A 26,578-nucleotide genomic window follows, 5' to 3' on the forward strand; every position below is an offset into this window, starting at 1 on the left:
TCCTAAAATAACTGTATATAAAATATTTTTTATAACAATTTTTTCAGAGATATAATATCAGTAGATTGTAAATGAAACGGACATTAATATTACTAATTATTATCAGTTATTAATAATAAATATTTAGTTATTATTATAAAAAGTCAGAAATGAAGTCAATAACTTTATAACAAACGGTCAGTAAACCTTCCATCATAGTGAGAGTATCAAAACTTTTTCATCACATATTTTTTTATTCTTAATATTTACACTCAATAAATATGGGCAATTTTTCTTAATAATTACAAATTATTTTTTAAAAAGCCACTGATAAATTACTTATATCATTTATCAGAAGATGAAATGTAGCAATTGTTGTACAGTCCGTCCAAGATGTGAACGCTCATCGATATACCTAGTATTGGTGAGAAATATTTTAGAGTGACCATGTAAAATTACAGGCTCAATTAATTTTTCCTTTTTTAATTTAATTTATTGAGGAAAATGTAAAATATCACTTTCCTGATTATTTTGTTTATTTATATACATATTTAACTCAAAAATTTGAGAGCAGTATTGGAATCACTCCAGGTTGAATATCTGTTTAATATAATATTTAAAAAAATACCAATAGAATATTACAGGAATTGTTTTATTGATTACAAAATACCACAACATGGCAATAATTTATAATAAAAATATAGCACATTAAAATTTTAAATTCAATTTCCAACGTATGGTCTCCCTACCCTTAAAACAGCCCTGATTTAGAATTGGTAACATTCTCCTATTGGTGTAAACAAACTCGTGGAAAACTGTTTATGTATGCATGCATGCGTACACGCACCCTTATTTCCAACAAAACGATTATGAGCGTTAACATCTTGGATGGACTATACATGACTTTAACTTTCCTTCAAAATATTTTAATTGCTAACAGATTAAATCAGATTAACTTCTAGCTGAAATGTTTTAATTTTTTAATTTTAATTTTCTTCACCGACAAAAGCTAATTATTTTCATTCACACAGTTTGATCTTTTTACATAGAGCGACTGACTCTTGAATTGTGAGTGGTCAATTTACTGTGATGGCATAATCGGCAGGTGAAATGGTTTTTGCTTAAAATGATATGTGACTGACTGGTGACTTATAAGTAGTCAATTTATTATTATTTTTAGACGCAATGTATCATCTACTTATTAACAGAATTCATATGATCATTTCTAAAAAAACAAATAGATTCTTTGACACTTTTATATATATTTATATTAAGAAATTTCCAGTAATTTAATAAAAAAAACACGCCATATATAAAAGGTATTATATAATAATTTAAATATAATATATTTAAATATTAAAATTAAAAGTGTTGTATGTATAAAATTTTTTTATTGCATATAAAGTTTATACTTGGGGTGTAAATATAGATATATTTCTTGAATAAACTATACTATGGCTAACAGATTTAGGTACAGTAGTATATAAATATAATAAAAAATGAACATTGATATTATAACGGGAAGTATGAACTATAATAAAAATATAGAAATATGTTTTTATAATAACATTTTTGGAAACGATGTAAATACTTTATTATGTTAATCCTTAATAATATTATTTTGGTCCTATTTTCAGTAATATTTTTTTTAAATAAAACGTATTTTATATAATACATTGTTTATCAAAAGCTGTAAATAATTTTAAAATGTTTTAAAAAGTTATAAAATAGTATTTTTTAGTTATAAATGAACACTTACATTGTGCAGTATGAGTTGGAATTTTATATCACAGTCTTAGTTCCCAATATTTGATTACATTATTTTTGGTATCAATGATTATAAAATTTCTACGTTTCAAATTCAGTTAAGTCATCTTTTATATTAACAAGTGATTATACATTGTATAATAATTAGTTAAAATGTGCTAAATACATAATAAAAATAACACAATCACATCTGGGTAACTAAATAAGACAACACAACTATAAATTTAACAACAATTTATAAAGACACAAACAGAAGTTAATATTAAAAATATGGCAGTTGTTTGCGTTGTATAGGTTATTCATTTAAGAAATTTAATTTTCTGAGGTAATTTTCTTAAGCTTACTTGTTTTAACACACGGAGTAAACTTACAAACATTACTGAGTATAATTTAACATTCATTGTGTTTTTTTGTACTATCCACAGTGTTACACAATTTATTAAAAATATATATTGTAAATATTACATTATGTCAATTTGTTAATCTAAGCTAAACAATAATTTACATTTACAGCCTGATTTTACCGTTTATAATGTCTTCATATAACGGTAAAGTTAACGGAACGTAATTAGACGTCGCTGAATCTAAGAAGTAAATATTGTCTTTCACACTTGTAATGTCAAAACCTTCTTTTTGTAGGTTTCGTTTGATGATCTTAAAAGTGGAGGTGATTTCCAAGGATGTGATTATCCTCAAAAATATTGGATGCGCGTATTGTGGCAACTTATCGTTCATTTTTAACTTCATCTGCTTCAAGTCCAATTTGCTCTCAGGATCGACGATCGCTGCCATTCCAGCTTTGCCTTCAATATGAGGTATCTAAAAAGTAATGATTTATTAATAATAAATAATAATGGAGTGAAATTATTATTTACCTGCACACTGTACACCACAGTATCGTTTAATTGAATTATGGAACTCAAAATAGTTTCTACTTCAGTGGTAGAACAATTCTCTCCGCGCCATCTATTGAATTATATGTTTATAGGATTTGTATTAAAATCAATTAATTATATATATGAAGTTCACAAAGCAATAACATGTTAGCTGATAGAATCGTAGTATGCTTTTATAATTGATTGGGACCACATAAAATCATCGCGTCCGTTTCCAATAAAGGATTTTTTAATCAGATGTGCTATTTACAATGGGATCTATTGTAAATAGCACAAATAAGAAAAAAAATATGCATAACCAACTGTTTGCAAACAAACAAAAATGGGCCAGCAAGAAGCCATTCTATAAGCAGATATCTACAGAATTCTATTGCTGCCGGAATTATACAATCCAGAACGTAGTGCACTTATCAACAGTAATTAAACAGCTGATATTCCAGTTCTGTCTTTTTCATGATTGGTCAATGAGTCAAGGAAAATGTGTTAATCTCCTCCCATTTCCCCGATTACATATAAGCTGAAACTAAGTATAGCTTAAACTTCTATTCACTACTTTATTTCTGACCAGAAATTACACCAGAATTTAACCCAAAGCTCACCAGTGGAGCAGGGACATCGTTTGGGGAAGGGGAGGGACAGATGAAGGCATTTGTCCCTCCTTGAGTTTGGCCAAAAAAATGCATGTAATTTAATGAAATACTATGAATCTTTATCAAAAATAAAATATTTAAAAAAAGCTGAGATGATATCCCTGATTCTAAAACCAGAAATTTTCAGGTTATCCCTCAAAGAAAATTTTAAAAATCAGTCTCAAATCTATTCCAAGATATTTTTTAAATTTCAGTAATGTAAGGGATCTTCAAGTCATTTTAAACAATGATATTTTGAAAGGACGCAGGAAAGTCTAGTCAAGTAGACGTTAAAACTAATTTTTGACAAAAATGTTAGTTAACAAATTCTTGCTTTGGGGGTCTTATAAATAAAATATATACAACACCTGAACGTATCTCCAGTTCTGTCTTTGAAATAAAAGTAGCCAAGATGATCCATGACTAAAATATCACCGGAATTGAAGTAGTAGTCGTCTTCGGTAAAAATGTTGCGAAGAACTTTTTTACTAGTGGCTTCTTTATCAACGTAGCCAGAAAACGTGTATAGTCTTTTTTTGTGGTTCAATTTTCCTAACATCAAACCTAAAATTAAATATTATGTAGTAAGTAATTTGCACAAAATTTCATTTATAAAAACTTGCTTGCTGTGGAATATGGACAGGGCAGTACAGGCGATCGCCTGGGGCGCTAGATCTTGTGGGGCGCCGTGATACCAAATAAAGGCGCAATATTCACTTAAAATTATCAAACCATACTGTTAAAGAATATAATCTGATATTATTTTTTTGTATACACTACTGTGCACTCTTTAGATTATTTCACGAGTAAAAACTCGCGACGAAAATAAAACTACAAATTCTTAAATACCTACAATCTCAAAAAATAGTATGGTGTCAAATATAATATTTAATTACTTTAATTTGAATTATATTTTTGTGCTCATGTAATGAGTTATTAAAGTATTAATAGGGGGGGGCGCAAATTTAGTTTTTGCCTGGGGCGCCAAATAACCTAGGGCCGGCCCTGAATATGGAATACATTGCGCAGATACATTGTTTATCCACCTGCCACTAATGAAATTTGTTCTAAACATTAATTATTATATTAGTATTTAAAAATGCGTTACCTTAGTGATTCGTTAAAATAAAATATTAGCCGGTCTATTTATATATATTTAAGATTTTAATTTTAATCATGCTCATAAATATAATAAAAATAGCTGTCTCTAAATAATCACAGGTTTATTTGCGTTAAATCTTAATTCCAGGCAATGTTTGTACAAACTACTAGTCTTAGATATACATGACATAGATATGCAAAAATAATAAAAAATCACACGTACCTGCTTCACCAGGTTGGCATGGTATACAAAGACCTTTTTCATTTCTAATTGGTTCACCAGTAAGTTCATCGCATCTGCAAAAAATTGTATATTATGTAATTATTTCAAAGAATTATTACACTTTTTTCTATATCTTTACATACTTTATTAGGTTAATAGGCGAGAGGAATGATAGCACCCGAGGCAAAAATCCGACAGCTCCCATCTTATTTGTGATGTTGACTACAAATATAAACATTATAAATTAGGCATATAACATAATAAATATAAGTGTTTAAAAAGTACAATAATTTACTAATGTTAGTGTTGCCTTCAGTTGCGCCGTAAAATTCATAAATATGCGGTACTTTGAAAGTTTTTTGGAACTTTTCCCAAATGTTTATCCTCAGACCGTTGCCAGTCATGAAGCGTACTTTGTGAGGACCTGCGGGATCTTTTTCGCCAGATTTTTCAGCCGCCAGCAATAAGAAGCGGCAGATTTCTCCGATATATTGAGCTGCCTGTCAAGATGAAAACACTTAGTCTTACATTTTCAAGATTTTATTAAAATTATTTATTTATCAAATTACCGTGCAATTATATTTAATGCAATCTTTCCAGAAGTTGGTTGCTGAAAACTTCCCTCTGAGAGCCACCGTTATTCCGCAAACTAAAGCTTGTCCAATGCCGAGAATGGCACCAGCCGTGTGATGTAGAGGCAGAGGAGTGTACATTACGTCGTCCTCTGTTAAACCGGATATTACAGAAAATCCCATAGATATCATGAGGTATCTGAAAATTACAAACATTTTAAATAAAACCACGTTCTTAATTATATACAATCAAATTTGATAAGCAAAATTTAGACATTGTAGCTAAATTTTATAATACGGCAACGAAATCTTCACAGTAAAGCGCCATAAATTTGAAAATCAGTAAGAAATTATCGTTAAAATAAACATATTTTTACCACCATAACAAATCAGGTTTTGATGATAAGAAGGAATTATAATAATACTGTAATAAGTGCGTAACTCCTTGATTAAATTAGTATTAAACTTGTTAAGCTACTTTTCCTGACACTTTTTGAAATATATGAAAGCGCCTCAAGTTGTGGTCTTCACAAAAACCTTGACTATATACAAATTAAGACTTTACATCGAGAAAGTCACCTTACTACTGTATGAAAGAGTAGAGATGTAATCAAGACTCATAATCTCTTCACAGTTTAAAAAATCTCTAGTTTGTGGACTTTTACCTAATAAAACTAACCACTTTTTCGGCACCATCAAGAACGAGTATTAATTCACCGAGAAGGTGCTTAGATGCTAGATGCCGCTGTGCTTTATAAGTTATAACGTGACTACAAATACCAAATTAAAAATATGACAGAATTGTAACCCAATTAATGCCATTTTCTTTGAAATAACAAACAATTGCGATAAATATATTTTCAACACTTATACGTTCTGACAGAAAATGACTAAGAAAATGTTTTTCTTCTACTTCAGTTTCTTCAAACACATCATAAAAGCAAAATTAGCAACATCTGTATTTATAAACACCTTCTAATTTTACTTCTTACTGTCATTTTAACGTTAGACATATCCTAAATTATGAATTTATTGTTATTATAGACATAATTGTGTCGAAACTAGTTGTACAAAACGTGTTAAAAGCGTCATAAAAGTAATAGATTTGTGTCCCTCAAATTTATTAGGAATCTTGAGTGTTTGGCGTCGTAACAAGCAAAATAGCATTTTTGCATATCTATGTGGATTTTTATTAATGTTAATCATTAATAGTGCCGAAGCAATTTGCATTAAGATCAATTTATTTCAAGCACAGATTTAAACAATTTAAAATATACATAGTTACACGCGCCAAATAGTCAAATAAGATATCTTTTGACTGTAGTGATTTTAAAAATATTTTTTTAAAAACTGTGCAAATACATTATTATCACAATCATTTGCTGTGAAGCCGAAAACTGACCATGTAAATGACTTTTAGATACTACCGAAGAAATGATGATGAAACATTCTGAGTTAGAGTTGGGATGTCATTTCAGCTTTTTCCAGGAGGTGGCAAAAGTTGGCCATTCAGTGGTCGTTTTCTTAATATTTTCATTGCATTAAGATTCATAGTATTTCATTAAATGACATGCATTTTTCTGGCTCAATTCAATGGAGAGTAAATGCCTCCTCCCACTCCCACCCTCAAATGACTGTATATACAATATTTTTAGTCTTTGTCTTCGCATATTGCAGTAACTCAAATTTTAACTTAAAATTTGAAAATAGTAAAGTTGACCTAGAGACGGCTGCCCAGAATGACATGTGCAAATGTCAGGTCGCTACTATTCGTCGTTTGGGAATAGTTGTTGTGACAGACGGGCGCATGTATTTTCTATTTTGTAGTATAGATAAAAAATTCAATATAAATAATTTTTCACAAGATGGCATTTCAGTTTCGACCATTCGGGAAAGTGATTCAAGTTTATATTCGTTTTCAAGACGACTGTTAGCCAGCTCTGAAAACAATTATAGTGTTTTCAATATTTACTGACAATATATTAAATGTTTTAATTAAAAATGGCGCGTTTAAAGCAAGGGTGGCTAACCCAAATGATCTTGCGAGCCACTTTGGAAATGGATCTTAACTCGGGAGGCCACATATAAAATTATATATCCCCATATTAGATTTAGATACACTATAGACATTTTTTTGGAGCGAAAAATTGAAACATAATGAGTTATTATTATTGTGTTTACTATTAGTCTTACATATAAACATATATAATATAATAATAATGATACTAAAAGTATTAAAAAATAGATCCGGCTTTTTCTCCAGGGCGGTATTACCAATAGTTTTTTCTGCAGTTTCATTGCGCATCTCGCATCTCGACAAATGTATCTATTTCTGGTTTCTAGAGGTGTAATCTCGTGTTCTGTTATTAGTAGGGCTAATAAAGTTAGAGCTGAGTTGTTTTCTGTCGGAATTTTGGTTATTAGGGTTTTTAGGTGGCTTGCACTATATTTGCGTTCGCACTGGTTTGCTGACGTTTGAAATTCTCGCTCTCAATTTGGCTACGACTAGTGATCAAAGTAGACGTATTTGCGTCTCTATAGATTCTCGCGTCGATAAGGTTCGAGAGACGGCCAGAAGCCGTAGGGAAGTTGCCTTGTTTGGGCTGTGCGTTTCATTATGAATATTTTTATTTAGGATGATTGAATTGTTTGAGTTATTAGTATTGTCTAATTGTATATAAGCTATGACTGCCGATAATAGATGTTGCAAATCGCTCTTTACCCATTTTGGTATTCATATCACCTAGCACAATAGTAATATTGTTTTTTGGACATAATTTTAATTTTAATTTTTTAATATTATGCCATAGTTATAAAATACTCCTTCGATTTGGACGTTACATGTGAAAAATACCATACGTTAAAAAATATAAATGATCAGTTTAAATATAGATATAATAATCTTGTACAGTATAAAATAATATTTGAATTAGCACAGTGTTGCCGCGTTTGGACGGTCTTAAGTAATTATTTAAAAAAAATATTTTTCGAATAAAAATATATTTAAATATTTAATTGTTTTTCAAATATTTTTACATGAGAGAAAACAAGATGGCGCAGGGTTAGACTTTTCGTGCGATTTTACATGTGCATCGTTGTTTTGACCGGTTATAAAGATTCAAAGTGCAAATTAGCTAGGTACGTTTTAACTATTGCAATGTAATATATGTGATAATTAGAGGTAAACATCGATTAAACCATGTAAACGATTTTTTACAGTGATTCGACCTTCGCCATGAAATGATGAAGTTTCGCGTTCCTGAGACAGAAAAGTGAGACAGCGCCTGAGACAGAAAAGTGAGTTATGTTTTGTAATACATTAAATTTATCATCTTTAGCTGTACATATACGATAATTAATAACGCGACGAAACTTTGCTATTATATGATATTATTCTCAAAGACTAGCCAAAATGTGGGATATTTGTTAGTAAATTTAGTATATTCTTTGTAAAACACGATACTTTTAAAACGTACTAGAACGCGTCGTATGCGAGTTATCTTTTTTAATTAAATTTCTATTATCATTAAGAGGAATGTTTCGAAAACAAAATTAGGATATTTTAATGAACCATTGTCAAACCTAAATTAGTAAACCCAGCCAAAAGTTTCTTCAAACTTTACAGAATTAGTTATTTGGCGCCTCAGGCAAAAACTAAATTTGCGCCCGCCCCCTCTATTAATACTTTAATAACTCATTACGTGAGCGCAAAAATATAATTTAAATTAAAGTAACTTAATATCATATTTAAGACCATACTCTTTTTTGTGATTGTGGGTATTTAAGAATTTGCAGTTTATTTTACGTCGCGATTTTTTACGCGTGAAATAATCTAAAGAATACACAGTAGGGTGTACAAAAAAACTAATATCAGATTATATTCTTTAACAATATTGTTTGATAATCTCAAGTAAATATTGCGCTTTCATTTGGTATCACGGCGCCCCACAAGATCTAGCGCCTCAGGCGATCGCCTGTACTGCCTGCTTCTCGGGCCGGCCCTGCTTCAAAGTGGTACATTTTTATATACAATGTTTGAATTGATAGTTTTTTGTTATCTAGAGCCTTATATTTATATTTATTTTGGTTTGAGGCAATTTTTTTTTAAAATGAACGTCTTCAACTCACTTAGTACCGACAAAAAATTCTCATAAAAAACGTTGTGATAGTAGTCTTAAACTAATTTTTAAAACGAGCTTTACTGACCTAAACCTAAAGGACTGATACAAATGTCCCCCGATAATGGACAAATACTTATGAATACTCCGTATTGCAATATTAAGGCGCGTATGTACATATAGAAATAAAAATCACTTAACCTAACCGACATTAATACGTGAATATTGCATTATGAAATGCGAATACATAAAATAATATTAAGTTTTGTTAAAGTAAACTTTGTATTGAATATTATTGGTAAAACAATATCCCTACTACTTATGTATATAGATACATATATGATCTCTACAAATATACAATACAGCGAGTGCGTTCGATCTTTTCAGTCCCGTGGAAATTATTAGAGCTGTTTTAATCCCTTTTAGAGTATCTTATCGTCAATTGAAAAATTCAATATCCAACATTGTAGCCATTGGAAATAATAAATCATCATTAACTCTAGGAAACAGATTGAGAAGTGAATGTAGCGAGTGTCGGGGTAAAATTCTTTCATTTGATTTGCACTGCGTTTCGAGATCCACACATTACTGCACAGTTCACTATCGAAACCGAAAAGTTGAAATTCTCATTCTAGCACATTCGTCAGACAGTCAAAGCCACGATTTAATTTTGCAATTCTTCCGCATAAACCTGATGCATACAATCTAAAAGATCATTTAAGACGTATTTTTGAAAGTTTACAATTTAGTCTGTCTAAGTTTGCTAGCTCTGTGATTGTAAAATTGTATTAGCTCGTCACATTCTCTTAACAGCAGTTCAGGAAAGCTGCAATTTTTTTTAACAATTTATAATTCTTGTCAAATAGAATTAGTTATAGGAATCTTGCTACTTTCGAGCTTCCGGATTCGTTGGGAAAGCTGTCTAAAGTCTTAAATAAAGTGAATCTTTTAAATAAAAGACCGCAAAAACTAAATAGGGAATTTATTGAACCGATTGACATAAAAAGTGTACGGCTGTCATTCCGAGTAGTATATATATTTGTGTGCAGATAAACGAGATTCTTTTTTTGTATTTTTCTTCTGCTTTTAAATATGAAAGTGAGATTTTTAATAGACGATCAACTTTACTCATATTCGTAGACGGACAAATTAATCTGAGTAATATTAAATTGTTAATCTGTGTAACATAAAACGCTCGTTACTGAGCTTTTATTGCTTTTGAAGTGGATTTTTGACTTCTGAGTAGTGATTATTGTTTTTGTGTTCTCATATTGACCAAAATTCGGTTTGAATATACTTTGACCAATACTCTCATATCAAAAGTCCGTAGTAATATTGATATGGATAGCTAACATATTTTTAAAACATAGTGTAATATCGAAGTGCAGACAAACTATGGAGCAATATGCGAGATGCAACGTCTGTCTGTGCTTCTTTTTCCGCTTATTTTCTTCTGAGAGATGATTCCGCTTAGTTTGTATTTTGAACTCGACCTAATGAAAGTTTTAAAACTATAATTAGTTTTGGAACCTTCATTAGGTTAGGTTTGGGTTAGAATAGCAAATGGACGTTTCGCAACTGTCAAATTAAGTTTCATAGACATTTTAGAGCAGCATGTAAATTCATTAGCGCCTAACAATTAAATTATATTTTCGCGTTAAGATAATATAAAAATAATACACAACGGACACCATAATGGAGATCGTGAATTTCATACTTGGATTGCCAATAGTGCTCTTCAGGAGTAAGAAGAAATGATTAGCGATATACAAGTTTACGTGAGAGCTCAGCGATTCATATCTTAACACTCCTAAAATAAAGGACTGGGATTAGAGTTCTAAATTGAGTATTTGAATATTCATTTATACTATCTCGAAGGAAATTTGAAAAAATCTTAGAATGAAACAATTTGAATACTTGAGCAAAACGCTTTTTCGCTCAATATACCCGAGTGACTAGTGCCGCTCCAAAATCTATGGTCTTGATGCGCCTTCATTTTGTTTCAAAATGTGAGAGAATGAGGCATTTCTCAAAAAAATACTTTTACGCCTACGAAAAACATTTGTGAATAGATTGTCTACTATGACATAAATTCAATGAATTCGTTCGTTGAACAAAACAAAATGTTGGAAAGGCCCACTCATTATTAACGTTAAATGCTTATCTCAAAAAACAAGTGTGAACTTCGTTTTACGTTTTTGTATTTGTCGTTTAAGACGAAAATATTCAATCAGTTTAATAATTCGATCTCCGGTTAATTTATATGTAAATCTGCCCAAAACAAACGCCAATACGGATCCGATCTTAATGTACATTAAATTCGTTTCAAATATTTTTAGCTATTGTATAGATATACAATAAATTCGATAAAATTATATAATATATTTAAAATGTTCTATCATTTCTTTAATTAATTCAATCGCAGCTGATCTTACTTCCAATAATTTGAAAAAGCTGAAATGACGTTCTTGATCAAAAAGTATGCAAAATAATAAATTAAGCATTTTCCTTTTGATGTCCTCCCTAATTAGTAATTCGCACAGCATTGTGCTATGCATATTTTACATGATAAAAGTAATTAATGAATAATTAAAATGATTAATACATTATATGGCAATTAATTGATTTTTTGCACTAATTAGTAATATAAATTAATATCGGTAAAAACCGATATAAAAATTACAAATATATTCGAATATTTCACCCATTTTTATTCAATATTCGAATATTTAAAAGCTATGAGTAATCGAGAGCCCTAATTCGACTGTTTTTTAGATTTTCTTTGAAGGATAACCCGATAATTTCTGGTTTAGAATCAGGGACGTCATTTCAGATATTTGTATTTTTTTAGATTCATAGCATTTAATTAAATGACATAATTTTTTCTGGACAAATTCAAGGAGGGGGGGGGGGGTAAATGCCCCCAAATGACCTGTGAGAGAGAGAGAGAGTACAAATATATATAGAAAGCATTTATGAGAGAGAATATCGTTCATATATGACAAAAAGAGCGAAAGAGTATGAACTATGAATATTGTAATGCAAAATATTAGAAACTAGAGATAACTATATCAAATAATAATTCTAAATACGTAGCTCATTGGGAAAGATACATACAAATAAAATACATACAGAGAGAATTTAAAAGAGACTAGAACTTAGCTACATTATTATTATCTATATTTATTGTTACAAAAATGTTAAAAAACAATACATACCTTGAGTTTTTAATTATAGCAGCTTTGGGAAGTCCAGTTGTACCACTGGTGTAAATATAAATCAAATTATCATTAAAATTTCCGAGTGCTAATTCATCAGTAAATAATGTTGGTGCCGTAGTCTTCATTGTAGAATTTGCACACTTAGCACCATCCAACAAAGGAGCCTCTGCATTATTTACGTTGAACTGGTATAGTAGAACATTTTTCATATCTGGACTATCTTGGATATCCTTGATGTCTGAAATGGTTTTGAAATGAGCCACATTCTATATGAGCAGTTTTATAGAATCTTACCTTTGGTTAAATGATGCGAATATACCAAGATGGAGATCTTAGCAATTTTGGCCGAATGTACAAGTGCCTCTCCTCTTAATTGAGGTGGTAGCAATGCACCGGTAGCTCCGATGCTGGCCAATCCAATCCATAGAGCTGGAAGTTCAGCTCCGCCGCCATTGGCAAACATCAGTCCGACTACGTCACCTCTTTTGATACCTTCCTTTTTGAGCATGTGCGCTGAACGAAGTGCTAAATCTGATAGCTGAAATTTTTTGTTACAAAAAGTTTTTTCTTTTAGAAAATGAAATAAGCGTTTAAAAATAAACTTACTTCAAGGTATGTCCACGATCTTGTCTCTGTATGAAAGACAATTTTATTTGGTTGTTTTTCGACCAGTTCAAAAAATATCTTTGGAACTGTTTTATTATTTTTTTCAAACCTCCACAATCTGTATATCATCTTGGACATTATGGTTGCCATTCTGAAAATAAATATTTAAAATGTTTGATTAAATATTATAATATATAGAAACTTTTTAAGCACTGAACTGTGAAATTTTAAACTTTTATGAAGGAATGAAAAAACACGCTTGTGATGAAATCCTTATAAAAGTTATGTGACATAAATTGATATAGGTTTTCTGTCGGTATTTTAGTAACAAAGATAATAAGAAAATCAGTGGTAAAAATAAGTTGTAACTCTTTTCGAAGTTCTGGTTTTAAAATGTGGTTAATAATGAAAATAATCGCATTTCTTTCTGATATAAAAATCATTTTCTAACATTTTCTTATGTTTTGTGAAATGTTGCGGAAGTTAAGAATGGCATGAACCATTTCTGCTTGTACTATATAGCCTCAAAGTATTGTGAAAGAACTTTTCTACAAAAATCAAACAAAGGAAGCAGTCATATTGTTTGAAGATTATCTTAAAATATGTATGTATCACGTTTGGTTTAAATTTTTGTAAAATTCCTGACAAATTTTCATATTAATTCTGTTTTGGTATTACATAATAAAAAAACATATTTTGAAAATATGTATTAAATCAGAGAGGAAATATTTTTAAATCATATCAGTTAATCGAAAATTAATATTGAATTGAAAAATCTCCCCCTTATGTCGCAAATGTCATTGAGCCAGACTAATGTTTGTTTCACACTTGCACAATTCCGCTGACCCCCCTCCCCTCTCTAAGCATGTGACATAATTTATGGGAGCCACCTTAAGTGTGATCGAGCGTTGGTTAGAACATTTATGTAAGGTAAATCATTTTGCCAATTTATATAATCCTCCTTTTAAGTAGATTCGTTGCAGAGAGTTATTCACGGGGTATTCACTATTTTTAGAAACGCTCTCTATTTAAATTTTAAAAGCGTATGTGGCAAAATATTATTGGCCACTTTCATAGCCGTTAGGGGCAAAACAATAATGTAACGTAGCAGAAAGCCATAATCATTAGTTTTTCAGTGTGGAACCAATATTCTTAGCAAATGCAGGAGGTAATAATGATTTATAATTGAAATTAAAAAAATAAATGAATTAAATTTAAAAAATATATTTAGAAGTCTACTTAATTCTTGTGGCCTTTGCCAGACGGATTTTCTTAGATCATTTGTGGTTTATAACAATTTTTATGAATATGATTACTGCCGTAGTTTTAATCATATCGACATATTTTTTTATAAATATACCTTGTAAGTAAATATGCCTGGACTACCATTATTTTTTTAAATGGCAGCAATTAAAAAATAAAAAAAAGAACAAAACTTTTTTACACACAAAAATTTATCTAACATTGTTTTTTGGTCCGATTCTTTGTTAAAAAAATAAATATAGTATTTATACGTTAAAATTTTAAATTATTAAAATCTTAACGTATAAATACTAGCGCCACACAGAGGCGATGAAAATAACTAATTTAATTATTATTTAAATTCAATAATACTAGCGCCGCGTATTGGCACGAATTAAAATCTATGGAAATTCGTTCTAGTCGATCCGCGATGAGGCACTAGAATCTAGTGCCTCATCGCGGATTTTTAACGAATTAATTTTAACCTTTTCAATTTAATTTTTTTTGATATAAAAAATTAAATTAATTAATAATTGTATTAATTTGTCAAAGGTTTTTTTATATTTTATTTAAAATTTTATATTTTATGTTTTTTAGCAATAATAATAATAGGTTAATAATAGGTTATTAACACATTACGTACCGTTCACGCGTTTTGTGTGATAGTGACTTCAGGTCAGTCCGTTACAAATTATGTAACGCTAGATTCAAACTTTATCATGAGATGGCCATTTATATATTTATACTTATTTTGCTAGCTTGAAAAAAATGTCACATTTTGCAAAAACAAAGATATACATATATTAATTTTAAATTCTACATTAATAGCGGTCTGTAGTTAATTTATGTATATACATACTATGTAGCCTACATAATTCCATTGCTTCTTTATTTTTTACGTATGTTTATATGAAAGTGAGGGATGAAATTAAAATCTTAATCCTATGGTTGTTCATTAAAATATTTATGATAAATGTTTGAAAAACATGTTATTTACCATTGACGCAAATACATTAAAAAAACATTAAAAATTAATCCGACTCTTTTTTCAATGATGACATTGAAGTATTGTCAACAACAAAGGAATTCGGCCCGAGATTTTCAGTACCGTTTCTTGACGTTACTAAGTATAAAATTCAGGGCAAATTATGTGACCGTTACATTGTTAAGTAAGCTATCTATATCGATATTTCCTTACTTTCATTAAAAAAACAATTTCGATATTAGCAGCGTTGAAAAGGTTAAGCAATCAAATGAGAATATTTTTGTTACTCAGTCATCCTCGTCAATCCGCACACGCTTGATAAAGTCAAACATGTGTGTGGGTCGTATACAAACGTAGTAATTTTACAAGTCGGAATGATTAAAGCAAAGTGACAATTATGCACGAATACCAACTGGCAATTACAAGTATAGCAACGCATGCGTGCTTTAGTTACAATTATGTATTATAAACTGTTTGGTTGTCTCATTATCGCGTACTTAGTAATAATGGCGCATCACTGACCTCGCGTCCCGTTTGAAGGTTTTCACTAGCACGTAGATCCAATAAGAGCGATTTCCTGTGACCAAGAAGACAGCGAGGAGAGTCAGCAAAGCCAGTAGGATCTTATTTGAGGACACTATTAGTAACACGGGCAGCATTACGCACGAGATAATTGTTTTAATTAGCCCGTGCGGAATCTCTTGAAGAATGTTGTCCATTTTGGATAGTTTTCGCGACGACTGATGTTCTGAAAAAAAAAATTAGAATATAATCAAATATTTTGATTGATTGGCAATTTGACTGGTCATCAGCATAGCATAATATTAACATTAACTACGGAGTAGCGCAGTCTGTAACGTCTCAGACTAGTAACGCTAAGGTCACGAGTCCTAGCCGTAGCGGCGGCACTCAAATCTTTATTAATAAAAATTACGCTCCTACCTAAAAACCGACCTACCTTTTTATAATTAATAATATAGATGTCACCTTAATTATAATACATATAATAATTTATAATTAATAATATAGATGTCACCGTTTTCCAGACTTTCAGTCTTGTAGTTAATATTTATTAGTAGGTATTCATTATGTCCGATTGACTCGTTGAAATATATTTACCTCATTGTAACGCATTAGGCTTACGCCCGTCAGGTTACAACGGAAGATTAAAAAATAATAAAGCAAAACTCTTTATAAATATTAGACACGATTTTTTAAACAACTAAGAATCGGGACCACTCATAATCTTGAGAAGACTTGCTATAAGGGCCTCACAACATATTCTAAGAAACGAAGTTTTTGTTTTCATTAATTGTTCCAAAAGGACTTGAATAAAACCATGGGCTTTATAAGAACTTTTTTTTTAGATTTTATTTCAGGGATAATCCAAAAAATTTTGGTTTATAATTAGGGACGTCATTTCAACTTTTTCCAGGGAAGGAAGGGGGGGGGGGCAAAAGTTGTCCAGTCAGGGATAGTTTTTCTTAATATTTCGATTTCATTTAGATTCATAGTATTTCATTACATGACATACATTTTTCTGGCCAAATTCAAGGGGCAAGTACTCTCACCTGCCTCCCCCCAAATGACGTCTTTGTCTGGAAGAGTTTTACCCAATAATTGATATTTTATAATAGTCAATCTTAAAATATTTTAAATTAATTTTCGTTTGCTAAAAAATATTTTTAAAGTAGCAGTAGAAAAAATAAAAGTGTGAAATATATTATTTGAAGAGCAACACTGATATTTGGATAAGACTAAATTATTTTTAATTAATATGTTTTGAAAGGCATATAGAATATCTTGGAGAGTTTCAGGTTTAAAATTTTGCAATTATGTAGTACATATTTAAACATTTGCAATAACTAATGTAGTCGATTTTCCTTGAACAATAGCATTCATAAATTCTATTGATAAGCCGTGTAAAAAGCAGACTTTGTTCAATGTTATTTGGCTCGCTGTGAATTAGTGTTATAAACTACTTTTCTGGTATCAAGTTTCTTATTTTTGTCTAATCTCTAATCAATAAAGTTTAGTGGTTCATCTATGTATATTTGATTAACTCTTATCTTCCACTATTTTAGAAATATATTTTTATCAATTTTTTAAGTTTCCTTTTAGGGCACCCTTCCTACAAAACCCTGTATATTTACGGCAAATAAATTTCTAGGTTTCACATTAGAAATACTACCATTGGAGATTTGGTATGCACATTATTATAGTTTGTATTAAAGCATCGAATATGCTCAGATTTGTTATGCGGAGCGCGTGTCACTTAAACAAATATTAACGATTCGATTTCTACACTTATTATGTCTGCATTGTCTGTAGCATTTAGATATAATTCCTTGCGTTCTCGTTCCTTGTGTATATAATGAAGTACTTTTTAAAGTTTTTGAAAGGCAGTGTCGACAATCCGTCGATGTTTTGGGCTGTGGAGTGCCTTAGAGTCGTGATTGCGTCCCTTATTCTTGATATGAGCTTCCTTACACGAACCATCCAGTTTCTCAACCAGTCGCAATGATGTTTTCGGCGATAGCTACGAGGAGCTGAAACATTTTTTTGTGTGATGGTGCACATATATTTAAGGAATGCGCCACATTTGCTCTTTTATTTAAAAAAAAATATTTATTTTGTATTTTTTAGTAAGAATAGGTGTGTAATACTGTGTATATTACTGCTTGTTTAAGCCGGCGTATTATATTTGTATGTTTATGAAATATTATAACAATTTTGTATAAAAGTCATCATGGTTCATTAGAGAAACCTGTCAAACCATGATTTTGTATATTCAAATATTATTCCATACTTTTCAAACTATCAAATCCGGTCCGTTTCATAAAAAGTTTGAGAGCCCCTGAGCGAAATAATAGCTGACTTCACCTATTTAGGGATCTTGATAGCTTAAAGTCGGATATTAAACCCGTTAAACCAAGTTTATGATACATGAACGTAACTCGTTAAAATCACGTTAAGCCAAAGACATAAAAAGTGTAGATAATCACGTTGTATGTAATATTTTTTTTTAATTCTATATTCAAAAATAAATACAACTGTATATTATTGTGTGGTTATGCATAGATATGTGTAAATAATTATTTTTACAATTAGATTTTTACCATAAAAATAAGATTGATTTTTAATAACACTGATTTTTGGGTTTATTTTCATCAAATATGAGAAATTCATAGTTTTTCATTTTTTTTGATATAAGGAAAACAGTTTTTAATTATTTAAATTTTGTGATTGATTGATTATGATATTTATTATGATATGAATTACATTTTAAAAGCAAATGAAACTAAATTTAGAATAAAAAATATTAAGATTTTTTAATCAGATTTTATATACATATATTATATAAACAATAATATACAGTATAGTAAAGATACTATTTTTATATAAAAGGGCACATATGCATATGTATGTGAGAACTTATTCATTAATCATTATTTAATTACACTTAATTAGTCAAAACATGGTTAGCGGTGTCTTTGACAGATCTCTCAAAAACAACGCAAAAATCTGTGCGTGCTCACTTTGACAACTCATATTTAAAGGCTAACTGACGAATGACTTGCAAATTGCTAGTTTGTAGTATTGTACTTTATTCTATTGATACTCACATACCTTCAGATATCATTTTGTTATTCAACTACTTGTAATAAATGTACGTTTGTTATTTACTTTTCATAAAAGCATAAAATCTAAAAATAATATATAACTCATCAACGAGCGATAAAATACTAATTAATCTTAAATGAGGTTTCGCGCCGCATTTTGGTTGTGTATGTTTGGCTTGTCGGAAAAATTGATATTGAAAAAAGAAATTGCGCATGGATGCATTCTCGTTTATTGGAATACATAAAAAGACATTCGAAGTAGGCCAACGAGTTTGAAAATACCTCAAATAGTACGTTACTTTGTCGTAATCTTTTGGTAACAAAAATAAATTGCTCGTAATATATTCGTATTGCATAGTAAGTAGGTTTAACAATTTATACCAAAATAGTGGTATTTCCATTAAGTCAATCGACTGTATCTTATATCTTTTTTTCTGCTTAAAATTTTATTTTTTTATAATCAAGTGTTATTAAAATAAGATTAATATAGCAAAAGTCATATAGAAAATCGGTTGTTTAATCATTTCATTATATAAACTTACGATGATAATGTAAAAATAAAGATATACTACACATACGATTACAAAATTAACTAAACCAGTTTAGACTACTTTTTAATGCATCGTAGATTACTATTAAGTTTGTTCATATCATTTATACATATTTAAGATTACGGTTTTGATAAAATACACAGCAAAACGTGTTTTGTCAAGTCATTAATTTACATAATAAGTGTTTAAATCTCACATTAACTATTTCGAATCAAATTTAAAAAAGGTTAGAGTTGACAAAATGTTTTAAAAATTAGAGATTTTGCTATAATTATATTAGCTTTTCTATCGCAAACTTCATGTGAAGCAGTGAAACTAAGTAGTTAAAATATTTTTTAGTTAATTTCCATTTAAAATAGACATTAATATAAAATATCAATCAACTCGGTTTAATAAAGAGTTCGTTTTATATTGGGATAGTTTATCTCTATAACTTTCTGAGTTTATTTATATATTAAAAAAGTCTGACGGCAAAAATGTTCTAGTCTAGCGAAACTAGACTTTAAAAATTCTCGGCCGACTCTTTCATAATATTTTAAAAATGGTTTAATATTTTTAGATACAATGATCTCCTTTCAACATAAACTGCATAATATGAATTATGAATAAAATTTCTTATTCACGTAAACGTAACTAGTTAAAATCACCCATCTACTAATTTGATATATTTTTTTAAGAGATTACATATTTCATTAGTAATTTATAAAATGTAATATTTTAGTTAGGTTTCGTTAACGTCTTAAATCATTCAATTAATTAATATAGAAAATAAAAATATTAGACCTAATAATTCCATTCACTTAAAAAGATATATTATTTTTTATCTGATTATACGAAATATTATCACTAGTCTCTTTATTTGTAAATGTTATATAACATATCAACACATATATAAACTCAGACATATGTTTGCACTAGGATTGAGTACACGTACTGGTGGTTCATTGCCAAAAGTAGTATTTATTTACACAGTTTAATGGTGTAATAAAGTGTGCAAATATTTGCTAAAGAGCTGAAGGAAAATATCTCTATTAAAAAAGTTAATGCAAAGAACGATTAATAGTCACCATGTAAAATTATTCAACTAATATATTTAATCCTTTAGCAATTAAACATATGCTTTGATATTAAAATAGCTGTGATTCAAAGTAAAGTTTCTACTATATATTTTTTATAATCAAATTAGTAAAATATACAATGGCGTGAAAAAAATTAATAATTTTTAGAAATCATGAAGTATTAAAAATGTATATGTAATCCTTGGTTGGATTTTTTGTAAATTCATGGTAAAAATGTTTATTAAAATTATAGTGCCAAATATTTCACAATTTAGTTTGGAGTAAAAATTCAATATTATTGTTATACAGTATTCGTTAAATAGGAAATCGACAAGTCAACTTTTATAGTATTTAGTTATTAACAATCATTACTTCAGAGACTTTTAAAAAAAAATAACGAAATAAGTGCAATGAATTGGGTTAAACTACCTATGGCGAAGATCCAGCGGTAGTCGTAAAATTATCGTGGATTTTACCAATTAGTATTTGCGAAACATTGGATAAAGATAAGCCGTTATCGACTGAAGAAATGCGTCTAACACGCATTTAATGGGCCAATCGAGACAAAAGTTGTACGATTTTGGATTGAGCAAATGGGGGTGCTGCTTATATTCTGGAATGGAAGGTATTCACTTTTTCGATCGAACAGTAAGAACGGTTAATTATAAAACTGTCCTAAATTTTGTATCGTCATTTCAATGAAAAAGCACATGGGCTTAAATTTGGACGGCAAATTAATTTTTCTGCAAAAAATATACAGTAGTGTTTTTTATTATTATTTTCGAGTTCATTCATTTAATCGGTCTTCTATTAACAATTATAGTGATTAGCTCATGCTATTAAATTAGAAAAAGGGCCAGTTTTGCATGTGTTTTTTTAAACCTGTTTACCGTCTAATAAAAAGTAAATTTCTTCGTTAAAATGGGACATCACCATGGGAAATCTATTAACAGCTTTAGTAATAAAGTAACAATAACTAATTATTAATAATGTATTCAAAAAGATTAAAAAACCGTGTAGTCAAATAACTCCAATATAATTTAGATAAAAGTTAAAATCAATCAATTTAATATTAAAATTTTAATATATATTGTAAAAATAATTATTGTCGGTTATGTTCATATTTTTTTCAATTATATTTTTATTATCACATGTTAATTCTAAGCCACATTGGATGCGTAGTTTATGATTGATTTGAGTTGACGATGCGTTTTGTCACGCTCGGTGATTTCTTTCTTTTGAAATGACGAAACAAAGAATTTGCTTTGAATTTTGCATTGGAATGGAATAAATTAATGGTACAAATGTTGGATAGGTCTTTAGCGATGTCCAAACAAAAGTTTTTGAATGGTTTAAACGTTTCAAAGAGAGACGTGAATGGTTGACTTAGGAACCACCGATAAAAATGTAAAAAATAAGGGTATTATGCTTATTAATCAACAAATCACTACTGGGGAGTATTCTGAAAAAGTTGGTGTCTCGTATGTTTCATGAAAAACAATTTTGAATGTAAACCAGTAGCGACCAAATTTGTTCCAAAACATCATCGTAAATAACTCGCTGAGCAATTGTTGAATGAAATGGCCAATGACCTAGAATTGCTTCAACGCGTCATAACAGGTGATGAATCAAGGTTGTTAGGGTATGACATTAAAGTAAAGGACCAGTTGTTTTAATATAAACAGAAAAAAAGTACGTCAAGATCGATCGATTGTCAAGGCTTTCCTGACTGTTTCATTTGATTATAACAGTTTAGTTCTCTAAGAATTCTCACCATCGAGTCGTACAATCAATAATGTATAGTTTTACGCCGTTTACGTGAGGCAATCCTAAGAAAACGACCAGATTTATGACAAATAGATTTTGCTCCATTCATTGAGTAATCAGTGAGATATTCCAGATATGCTAATGTCATATTCCAGTTTGAATTTTAGTGGCATTATTGATACATATATTTATTATCTAATTACAGCAAACTATTTAAAATAAAAATTTTACATTAAAGTATCGAAATGTAGGAATATTCTTACCTTTAATAAACTGTTTTAAGTTCAATAGTAGGTAAAGGTATTATACAATTTCTTAAATTATAAGTATCGAAAATATTTTACAAGCAGTATGCATGACAGTTGCAAATATTTTTACAATAATTTTAGGTAAAATGAGTTTTTAATAAAAAAAAAAATATCCTAAACCATTTTTTCTGATCCTAAACTCATTTTTAATACTATAGATTCCGCTTAATTTACCGTTTATTTGGGCCAAATATCAAGGAACAAAAACAAATTTAGAAACTAATTCTAAGAGAACGACCATAATTATGGTAAAGTAAATTTTAGATTTTGCTCTATAATAACGCACTTTTTGACCAAAAACAACATCGCTCTGATGCTGCTACCATTGCATTTATTATACGTGAATCTCTGCAATATGATATGGAAAGGACAACGTTTTTCGTCCATGAGAAAAGATTGAGATAATAACTATAACCAATTAGTAGATTCTATAAATGTTATACGGATTTGAATAAATACTGGCATGAATGTATTATATTATATTATATTATTTAATAACATATTTATCAATATTAACCCTAATCAGATTGAGAATCATTAGTTTAATCTTAAGATAGTTTTTAGCAAACCATTAACCATTTTTAATAATAAAATTGACATAATATTTAATATGTTTACAAAGTTCATCTCATAGAAGTATATCTGGATATCCCGCTATCGCGGGGTTGAAAACGAGTCAGGTCATAACGAGTGCGACAAAGATAGACACACAAATAGACCACGTGGAAGTAAAGTAAGGGGTCGTAAACATTTTTATTGTTTTAAATTAAAAAAACGTTCACGTTTTTTAATTAAACAATATCATGATTTACGACCATAATATTGAAGAACGAAAAGTGTATTGAAAAAAACAGTACTGCGATGAGAACGAAAATCTCATTATCATATCAGTCAATAAAAAACAATATCTATTGAAACAAGAATGCCGGTTATGTTTTTTCATATCGTTTTTTTTTTAATGTAAGTATTTTGTTCACAGAAAAAGTACTCTATTACCGAGAATTTGATATGATAACATAGTATGTGTGTTATACAAATATGAAAAAACACTGGCATGTGAATAAAGAACAACAAAGACCGGGTGAATAACCTCATACTGCACAATTGTAAAGAAGAGTATAATCTAATGCAAAGATCCTTCATCCTGATTTAGTCATTAAAAAGCATTACTCACAGTTCATGGTTTAAAGGCTTCTAAATATGATAATATGTGTTAAACAAAGTCTTAATTTAAATATTGAATAAGATTAAATATAGAAAAAATACTTTTATTATGTAATTAAAAGGATAGTAGTGCGCATGTATATTTATTTATAGATATCATAACATCATTGGAACACAACTGACTTGATATCCTTGAACTTAATTCGTGTTCAGCAACTTGATTCGGCGTTATAAAACATAGTGCGTTTCACACGTTACATATAAATTATACATACGTGTTAATACGTAAAAATGAGGCGTAAATTTGTTATCATTGTATCAGGAATTTCGCGATGTTAATTTCAACTGTGAATAACATAGGCTATTTATTATATTGTCGGGATCACCTTTGATGAAATGCATGGACATGAATGCACGGACCCAAGGACTATGAAAAATCAATAGCTTTATATTTTTATTTATTTAAATTTGATGCAATTAAACAGTTTTAAATTTATAAAAATTATTTATAAAAAAAACTCATTCTCAATTTCCTTTAATCTAACTTGCCATACATATGTTATAGATGTGTAGTATCATATTTTGCAAAAAAGTGGCAATAAAATGGCTGTAACAAATATTTTTAAAATATAAAAAATGAGACATGATTAATAAATACTGGTATATGTACGTTTTTATTATAAATACGTATAAAATAAAAATGAAAAAAATATTTATCTACCTTTTATCACATGTCAAAGTGAGATAAATACAAATATTTACTATATGTTTGTCAGTTAGTTTAATTATTATTTTATTTTAATTTAGGTAATCTCATAAAAAAACGCTTTAATGATAAATATTATATGTAACATCAATGAATATAAACTCTTCAGATTCACGTTTTTTCAAAACAATACTCTTTTACTCCACAAGTTATTAATTTGAGTGTTTTATTTTAAGCATATAGAAAATGTATGCAAAAAGTCATACATCCAAAGATATTAGGATTTGTCTTGCAATACGCACATCAATTGAATACCCTAAGGGCACTGTGCGCGTTGTATAATCACCTACTGCGCAGAATCCTCGAACACGATTATCTGATTTGGTTACTAAATAATGCAACTGACTCACTTCTTCTATATAGGGTCCAAAAAAGGGTTTCTCAGATACCTGTACATTTTTATTTTGCACAAAATTTCTACCCGTTATGCTTAGATATGATTCTTTCGGGTCGCATCGACGAGTGAACTTTAAATAGTACTTCTTTAAGCTACTGGTAAAAAAATATACAATCTAGAAATTTTGGAAGAACTTAATTTTTGTGTCACCTAATTACTATTCAATTAAGGGAAAGGAGAGGGGGTAGGTGAGGGCATTTGACTCTCCTTGAATTAGACTAGAAAAATGCATGTCATTCATTTAATAAAATCGAAATATTAAAAAAGGACCATTGACGGGTCATTTTTTGACACTCCACCACTCCCCGGAAAAAGCTGAAATGACGTTCCTGCATGCAATAACAGAAATATTGAACAACTAATATGACTTTACACTATCTGCCGGTTAATATTTATTTTTCTTACTCAAGTACTCGCAGTTGTTAGGCGCATTGTAGTCTAGCAATTGTTATTATTTTTTCTATTGGTGTACCGTCCGAGACAATCTTAAACTTTGCCCCCCCCCCCCCTAGTACAATTATCTAATTCAAAATCTGTAATTTAATGCATGTCTTCAAAATGCAAAAACTCCTCTTTTACATGTCACCCATACTTATAAAAATACATGTAAAAAGAAAGATATTAAAAAAATAGTTTTCAAGTTTAATGAAATATAGTAATGGTTATCAGCCATTTCATTATTTTAGCACGCGCTCGACTTGAACAAACAACGAGAAAAATCTGGTGTAACTTCGAATTTTAACGATTTTAAGAAACAGTACAAATATTTTTATTGGGGCGGTATTTTATGACCGACCGGGTCATAAAATCAGCATTTATTAAACTGTTGTTTATTGTTTTCACATATTCAACTTAACTTTCAATTATTCGTGGATATATATTATTTATTACATTCAGTTTGATAACCATTTCACAGAAACGATCCTTCTATCGCGAAAATGTCGTCTCCGTGCAAGTACCGCTCGGGGCGTTCCGCCTCCCTAACTATGCCACTGATTGCATAATTAAAAAAAAATCTATTAATTTATAAACTATTATTTACATATACACTTTTTAACATATTTTATTTTATCACCATTTGAATAGCACTGAACTGTTAGACATTTAAGCCAATTAAATCTTAAATATATAGAAGCACTATTAAAATTTTGCTTTGAGAAAACGTTGCATGACGATCTTTATTATACACAATGTATTATATATATTAATAATCTAATAAGCTAAATTCAGCTCTATATTATAACATTTATAGCCTTGTAATACTTTGAAAAGATCTTTGTTAGCCTATAAATAAAACAAAGTAATGCAACCATTGTTCCTATAAAGATCTTATTATGTTGTAAAAGTTTAAAAGTAAATAAGCGGTTCGCGTCCCGAGCGTTTGATACACCTTCCATCCCGTTCCCTGGTCTATGATTCTACTATTATCTATAACAAACATAACCTCACAACTCACAACTGGAATTACGCACAATTTCGAGTTCACAGCGTTTGAGTGTCGACCGGAAGTGCGAAATAACAATCTGCGACGATTGTCTCGATGTAACGAACGACGTTCAGAATCCGCTCTTAACGGCCACCGCGCACGCTCGACGCGCGTTCACT

At 29.7% G+C, this 26,578-nt stretch overlaps 1 protein-coding gene across 3 annotated transcripts; it reads right to left on the bottom strand.

Annotated features, from left to right (window-relative positions):
• Positions 1 to 1,350: 1,350 nt before the first annotated feature.
• Positions 1,351 to 26,578, bottom strand: Fatp3 (Fatty acid transport protein 3). Of its 3 annotated transcripts, none has more exons than XR_015810635.1 (12): positions 26,446 to 26,578; positions 15,862 to 16,087; positions 13,113 to 13,263; positions 12,801 to 13,044; positions 12,504 to 12,744; positions 5,165 to 5,366; positions 4,891 to 5,095; positions 4,739 to 4,817; positions 4,276 to 4,669; positions 3,640 to 3,897; positions 2,622 to 2,712; positions 1,351 to 2,565 (listed from the first exon to the last, which is right to left on the bottom strand). XR_015810635.1 is itself a non-coding variant. In XM_088192109.1 (12 exons), the coding sequence occupies exons 2-12, from the start codon at positions 16,056 to 16,058 to the stop codon at positions 2,254 to 2,256; spliced, it is 1,992 nt and encodes a 663-aa protein (XP_088048235.1). In that variant the 5' UTR covers positions 16,059 to 16,087; positions 26,446 to 26,578; the 3' UTR covers positions 1,351 to 2,253. The 3 variants fall into 3 exon arrangements, 2 of the variants coding, with proteins under 2 accessions (XP_088048235.1, XP_088048237.1); XM_088192109.1 differs by having other exon boundaries at positions 3,640 to 3,835; positions 4,596 to 4,669; XM_088192111.1 differs by having other exon boundaries at positions 3,640 to 3,835; positions 4,596 to 4,669; positions 26,430 to 26,578.

This window comes from Plectrocnemia conspersa, unplaced genomic scaffold, assembly GCF_051122295.1.
Source record: "Plectrocnemia conspersa isolate PC_06_02 unplaced genomic scaffold, ASM5112229v1 ptg000009l, whole genome shotgun sequence".
Taxonomy (NCBI): Eukaryota; Metazoa; Arthropoda; class Insecta; order Trichoptera; family Polycentropodidae; genus Plectrocnemia; species Plectrocnemia conspersa.

Coding starts and splice junctions, on each gene's coding strand:
- Fatp3 (XM_088192109.1), bottom strand. CDS start 16,058: ATGGACAACATTCTTCAAGAGATTCCGCACGGGCTAATTAAAACAATT. Junction 3,836..4,595: donor ATGCCAACCTGGTGAAGCAG/GTACGTGTGATT, acceptor ATTTAATTTTAG/GTTTGATGTTAGGAAAATTG. Junction 2,566..2,621: donor CTGTGGTGTACAGTGTGCAG/GTAAATAATAAT, acceptor ATTACTTTTTAG/ATACCTCATATTGAAGGCAA.